Genomic DNA, 7,566 nt, shown 5'->3' on the forward strand with positions numbered 1-7,566 from the left:
TATTTTTTAAGAAAACAGAAACAAACTCCCAATTACCTTGATCAAAAAAAAATCTACAGTACAGTATATTCCACTTCTTTAACTTCATTTTAAATACTATTTTTAAATACAAATTGAAGACATTTGGAAAATAAATACATACTAAAAATATTGATACCGTAATGATCCATTACCTTAATTACTTCACCTCTTGATTTATGTAAGTGATATGTAGCACATTTGAGTTTGTATAAGACGTTACATTGGAACATAAAACACTTTCTCTCTGGAATGTAAACATTGAAAAGCAAAAAGGCTAGACAGTAAAGAGTCGAAGATTAACATTCATGACACTAAAGGCCTCTAGCTGGCATCTAACCGTCTGGATGTGTATGTGTGATGTTTGAGGTGGTTGACGGGGTGCGTTCACTAACAGGCTTTGTCATTCTGGTGCTAAATGCGAGAGACCATGTTGGACACCAGTTTTTCCAGCTGTTTGGCTCTCAGTTCACCTGTCTGCAGAACCTCTTGGTGATTGGCTTTCTTCTCACTGTCATAATCCATCACAGCCTGATTGGTGATCAGAGACAGAGCGAGGACCTTCATTCCACAGTGACGGGCCACAATCACCTCATGAACGGTGCTCATACCTGACGAAACACACACACTGCTGTTTAAACATCATAAATCTAACGTATCCACTGTCGGACTCACGAAATCAATAATTCTTTCGTATGACTCACCCACGGCGTCGGCTCCAAGGAGGCGGAGCATCCTGCACTCAGCAATAGTCTCAAAGGACGGCCCTCCGAGCACGCTGTACACGCCCTCATGCATGAACACTGAGAAACCCATTTCTGTTGCGACCTCATGAGCGAGCTGCTGCAGTCCACGGTCATACGCGTCTGACATACACGGGAACCGCACGCCAAATCTGTGCTCGAGGCAGAGAGAGAAAATTAAATAAATATGGAATTACCATATTTTACCACTGTTTTGTTTTTTTAGAAGAAATTGAGAATTATCAGAACTTAAAGGTGCCGTTAGCAATTTTCTTCATGGAAAGGTACACAAAAACGTTTCCTACTCCCTGAAAGGTATTAAATGAAATAAGTGTAGTGAGTCATCTCACTGGACTCTGTGACAGCTCTAGACTCTGTTAACAGAAAAAACGTCAATCATTTTGCGCATTCTCATAGTATTGTAGTTGCAGCGATTTATTGAGGCATAATGCCATTTTTGCCATGTTGTTCATAACAGTTGCCAGTTGAGGGCGCTATTATGTTGCTGTTGTGTTTAACAACCGTTTCTGCTCACAATAAAGCTCATTTAGTATCTTTGGAGTGCAGGGTTTTGGAAAGAGGAGGCGTAGCTAATTCAACGGTTCAGTCTTGTGGAAGTAGAGCGGCTAAAATTGCTTACAGCACCTTTAATAATCAGTTAATATTGATAAGTGCATTAACACCCACTCACTCTCACCTGTCATCATTTGGCCCCACTAATGGGTTGTTCCCAGCAAAACCTGGAATGTTGATATGATCTTTTATAACCATGATGTCACCCACTTTATAGTTCTGGTTCAGTCCGCCCGCAGCATTCGTCAGGATCACAGTCTCCACGCCCATTAGTTTAAACACCCTGATGGGCAAGGTGGTCTACACATACAGAAACAAAAAAACATTTCTTTTTTTTTTTTTGCTGAATACTTGTACAGTAATATTACAACTAGTTATAAAATAAATGGCTAGGCTGATTTTCAGTAAATAATGTTGACTGTAATGTAAAATAAAATCAGCATCAGTTATATTCAGTTCAATAAAACACCATGATGTATACTTATGATTGTACTTTTTGTTATTTTATTTTTTGCATTACAGTAATAAGTAGCCACTGAGATTTTTTTCACATTTTCATTACTGTAAACAGTGTTGGGCAAGTTTCTTAAAAATAGTAATCCCCTACAAATGACTAGTTATTTCTCTAAAATTGTAATCAGATTACTTTATTAATTACTTAATTGAAATGAAATCACATTACTACTTACTGTACTTTTTTTTTTCTTTTTTTGGATTTTTTCCCTTTTTCTCCCAATTTGGAATACCCAATTCCCAATGCGCTCTAAGTCCTCGTGGTCGCATAGTGATTCGCCTCAGTCTGGGTGGCGGAGGACGAGTCCCAGTTGCCTCCGCGTCTGAGACAGTCAACCTGCGCATCTTATCACGTGGGTTGTTGAGCGCGTTGCCACGGAGACATTGCGCATGTGGAGGCTTCACGCCATCCACCGCGGCAACCACGCTCAACTCACCACGTGCCCCACCGAGAACAAACCACATTATAGCGACCACGAGGAGGTTACCCCATGTGACTCTACCCTCCCTAGCAACCGGGCCAATTTGGTTGCTTAGGAGACCTGGCTGGAGTCACTCAGCACGCCCTGGGATTCGAACTAGCGAACTAGCGAACTCCAGGGGTGGTAGCCAGCGTATTTTACCACTGAGCTACCCAGGCCTCTACTTACTGTACTTTTAAGTTACTTTCTAAAACAATTTTCTGCTCTACAAATTCAAAATAATGTCTATATTTCTTTCTAGTTCATTGTTACACACAAGTCATACACTCACAATGACTCGTTACGGGGCCGTAATTCATGTATTCTACATAAATAATATATAAGTAATAAGAATAATCCTATAATGCACTTAAAAGTAATTTAAAGTCAGTAACTGTAATCTGATTACAAGAATTTAAAATGCAATGCATTACTTTTTACTTAAAGTAATTAGATTACAGTAACTAATTACTTTGTAATTGGATTACACCCAACACTGACTGCAATGCATTACTTTTTACTTAAAGTAATTAGATTACAGTAACTAATTACTTTGTAATTGGATTACATCCAACACTGACTGTAAATCTGTCATATAATAATATCACAATGCAAATAAATCATAACCTTGTTTATTTGCCGTGTCCACATGCGTGGATGTTGTATTTTGGCTTTGTTATACACAACGCATAATCTTAATTTAACTTAAACTAAATGAATACGGTTCACAAGACTCTAGACTTTCATTTAAGGGTTAAACTTCTAGCGAACCGAGTCAAGTGACACAACAACATGATGACGATTTCCGTGAAGTGCTTCTATGGGCGCAGCGCCAACAAAAGTGCCTCTGGTAAGAAATCTCTAAGTTTTTTTATTGAAACCTGTTTGGGTGTAAAGAGTAGCGTCTCAAGTTTCATTTGATATGCTGCTTTAAAAAATGTATTCATTTTTTGCATATCAGTGCACTGATAAACATGATGTCCACATATTTTGGGACATTATTCTCAGTTGAAAAAACATGTTAATTATTTTGTATAACTTTCAACATTAGCACATCTGTGGGTCATTTCGCTTCATTTTAATGTAATTTTTTTTATATTTTATTTTGTTATATTCTGTACTATATATCTTACGGTTTATTCATTAACATTAGTAAATGCATTCCTATGTATATTCACTGTGCATTATAACATTGAGAATCAATGGGTTCATCCAACAGATGAAAATGTTGCTTTCAGAGGCTTTAAATGGAGTTAGGATGAAAATAAGGTGCATTTCAAACTGTTCTGAGACCAGTGCAGACAGACAGCACACTGGACGTCAACCCTCACGTTGTCTTCCGGTCATTTTGACCTGAAGAGGATTTTCTTTTGCCTGAAAATGCTAGTTAGTGTTATCCTGTTGGACTAAAATCTTCTGACTTCTTTCACACAAGGTATCTAAATGTTCCTCCCAAAGATTGCAAACTTTTTTTAAAAAAAAAAAGAAAAAAAAGTGCGTTTTTTTCAACTTTGTTCAACTTTTGGTGTTCCCGGTCAAAAATGACCGGCCTATTAAAAATTGCTTATAAATCTCTCATTATGCTATATCACCAAAAATCTTTTTGTCAACTTGTTTTCTTTCAATTAGGACAGGTTTTGTATTTCTGTTTGGAACTTATTGATCGTAGGCCTCACTGACCTGAGTGAATTGAGTGAATAAAAGCATTATTTGTGGATAATTTTGGCAATATTAAATAAAATATGAAAACATTCTGTATTATTTAGCGCAATAGTGTGCTTTAATGTTTAACATGGAAGTTTGTTTTGAAATGCTTTTATTTTGTACAAAATGTCACAAAGTCACACTTGTGGTGTTCCTGGTCAAAAATGACCGGCAATTGAAAATGAATGGGGGAGATCAAAAATAAGAGAAAAATTGAGTGTTCAGGAGCATGTTCATTCATTAGATGAGCACATATGTGCATGTGTGCTTGCAAACATAAAGGCCTCAAACCCGTGCACGTGCAAATACACACAGACATGCGTGCACACATACACGCATGCTCACATGAACACACACATGCACACGTACAAACACGCACTCTTGAGTAGTACATGCTTTCTTTTCCATTTATCTATCCAACATAATCAGACACACACACACACACACCTGAACTTTATTTGCCCCACAATGACCCCTCTCCAATAGAGTCTTTCTGTCATGATATTTATTTAATTACACCTTTCAGACAAAATATTATGACAATGTGTTTTGGAATTTTCATGCTCTCACAAAGAAGCAGATCAATAGCTGCTTTTCCACTATCAGGCCAGTACGAGCCAGGGCTATCAGCTGGCCTACCGGGGCCAAAATATGTTGCCAACGTCACACACCTCACCCATTTCACAAGCAAAAGGGGAGGTCAAGCAGAGGTTTCATGTTGTTATCTACTTAGTCTAGTATCTCGAGTTTATATTGAATGTAAACTTTAGCTAGCTAGCAAGATAAATAGCAATAACAACTCACGACTGTAACTGCCATGATGGCCCGAGTGGTCTATCCACTAACAGCGGGACGACATCCCAGAACACCATCTATGAAAGTTCACCAAGCCATGGAAAGTAATTTCTTTGGGCACTGCTTTGTCCATTGTGCATTTTAACGGATTTGTACTGTGCCCGCATTTTTTTATAATTTTTTTTCCAAAATCTGTACCATTGTGCGCTGGATGCATATCCTGACAAGTTCGGCAAAAATCCACCTCTGACATTGTACCTGCCTCAATCCCCGGTTGGCCATGTTTGGTCCAAGGGTAATCGGCGGGAGAAAGCCCCGAGGAGGCATGATGAAACGCGGCTAATGTTTACTAATATACAGAAGCTTTCCCACAGCTAAGGTATATAAAGCCTCATAGGGCCTCGCTCATCATTCACTTTGTGGCAGTACAATGGCCAAGCGGTTCTCTGTGCATAAGGCACTGAAACCTAGCCAGGGCCCCAAACAAACCGAATGGAAGGGTCACGAATTGGTGTAAGCCAAATGGTGTGGAAAAGGCAGTTTTCTCGTGGGATATTTAGACACCGCGTTGACTTTTCTATAATCTACACAGAACCGGACCGAGCCGTTGCTCTCAGGCACCAGAACGAACGGGCTGGCCCAATCACTGTGGGATTATTCTATTACTCCCATATCAAGCATGGCCTTTAATTCTTCCCGAACCACTTTTGTTTGTGTTTGGGTAATTGGTAGGGACAAATACGTACCACTACCCCTCGGGTCGTTTCGATATGGTGCTCTATGAGAGCCGTACGACCGGGAAGGGGTGAGAACACGGAGAATTCTCTTTGCAACCTGGCAACCTCCGTGACTTGTGACAGTGAGAGGTGGTCTCTGCAAGTGACCGGGGTGACTCGATCAGTGGCTTATAAGTTCACCTCTGGTCCAAGCTCCTCCCTCTCCGGAATCACCATCACCACGGGGACCACCTCTCTCCACAGTTTTAAGAGACTGAGGTGGTAAATCTGCCGTGCTCCGCCTCTATCCATTCGTTTAACCTCATAATAGATTTCCCTGACTCGCTGCATCACCTCAAAGGGTCCTTGCCACTTGTGGAGTAATTTAGAGCTCAATGTGGGGAGTAATACAAGGACTTTATCTCCCGGTGCACATTCCCGTAGTCGAGTACCCCTATTATACAGCCGACTTTATTCGTTAATTGCTCCAGTATGTGGAGTTTTGCTCTCAGGTCAAGGACGTATGGAATTTCGTTTTTGCTGTTTGAGGGTCCCTCCTCCAAGTTTACCCGTAGGATGTCGAGCATGCCGCATAGTCAACACCCGTACAATAATTTGAATGGGGAGAACCCTGTGGAGGCTTGTGGGACCTCTCGTACTGCAAATAATAAGGGCTTGAGCCACTTGTCCCAATTTCGAGCGTCTTCGTGCACAAACTTACGAGTCATATTCTTTAGTGTCTGATTAAAACGTTCGACCAAGCCGTCCGTTTGAGGGTGGTAAACGCTGGTCCAAATCGATTTATTATACAAACAAAACAAACTTGCTTTTCAGCGGAAACTCAACGTTCATAGGAACAGCACGGTCTTGGGGTGTGTGCGTAGCTCTCTCTCTGAGTTTAAATGTATTTGGCTAAGGTGTATGTAAACTTCTGACTTCAACTGTGTGTGTATGTGTATATATATATATATATATATATACACACATACAGTTGAAGTACTATTAAACATGATTTGAATGAGTGTTGATTTTTACTTCTGGAACAAGACTGTTATTGTTATCTTGAAGTGGACAATTACACATACAGTAGGATGAAACAGAGTAAAGTGTGTTAATACTCTTAAGTGTTATTGCTGGATGTAATATTCTGACATACAGAAGCACAGTTGAATGTTTGTTGACATGATTCATAACTCGGGAGATAAACTGTTTAGTTTGTAAGTGCTGCTGCTCGTGTGTGTGTATAAACACATTGGTAATGTTTATCTGCAGCTCTGAAGCTGAACTACAAAGTGCATTTCACAGGTGCAAAGTTTATGTAAATGTAATAAAGACACTATAAATATACTACTGATTGCATTACCATACTGTAGCATTTGTCATAATTACTCCTTGCGGGGGTTTTTTACATTAAAAGGTAAAACAGTTCCTCTATTTCACCTGAAGTGTTAGCAATGTTAATTACAAGTGTGTTAAAATCACCTTTTGAATGGGGTATCCTTCATAGAGGTGAAACCGTCCCTGCATGCAAACACACGCTTTCCCTTTAAGAGTCCCAAACACCAACTTTCCAGCATGACCGTGCACTGCAGAACACACGAGTGTTACAACATATACAGTATTTTGTATTCATAAAAACACAGAGCAAGACCTCACAGAAGCACAGAAATGAATCTTGAAAGCATATATAGTGATAGATGGATAATTGGATCATTTTTAATGGATAATGGATACTTTGAGAATTTAGTAAATATTGTCTCTAAGTATTTTCTAACCTTAAATTGTACATATAATTTGATAACCACGATTGAAAACCGCACATCGGTTGAGCACTAGTTATTACCTTGTGCATGGGCCAACCAATAAGAGTGAAACCGGTCAGCAAGTTCAACAAACAGTTGTCTGAATACAACGGTCAACTGTGTATGCAGCAATACAAATGAGCATATTGTCTGAACTCACCAGTGCTTTGAGGGAAGTTGGGTATATCGCTGTAGTTGATGACCACCTGATCTTTCAGCATATCTGCCAGTCCACCGAGAC

The 7,566-nt window shown here is 39.6% G+C and overlaps 1 protein-coding gene across 1 annotated transcript in view; it reads right to left on the minus strand.

The window, feature by feature from the left end:
- pnp5b (purine nucleoside phosphorylase 5b) overlaps nt 1-7,566 on the minus strand; it is a 12,992-nt gene continuing 5,426 nt past the window's right edge. The window contains exons 2-6 of the mRNA XM_051701523.1: nt 7,486-7,566; nt 7,006-7,109; nt 1,459-1,634; nt 723-913; nt 1-629 (exon numbers count right to left, since the gene is read on the minus strand). The exon at nt 7,486-7,566 is cut by the window's right edge and continues 89 nt beyond it. Coding sequence (XP_051557483.1) covers nt 433-629; nt 723-913; nt 1,459-1,634; nt 7,006-7,109; nt 7,486-7,566 — 749 coding nt within the window. The 3' untranslated portion in view covers nt 1-432. The remainder of the gene's footprint in view (nt 630-722; nt 914-1,458; nt 1,635-7,005; nt 7,110-7,485) is intronic.

This window comes from Myxocyprinus asiaticus, chromosome 6 (assembly GCF_019703515.2).
Source record: "Myxocyprinus asiaticus isolate MX2 ecotype Aquarium Trade chromosome 6, UBuf_Myxa_2, whole genome shotgun sequence".
NCBI lineage: Eukaryota > Metazoa > Chordata > Actinopteri > Cypriniformes > Catostomidae > Myxocyprinus > Myxocyprinus asiaticus.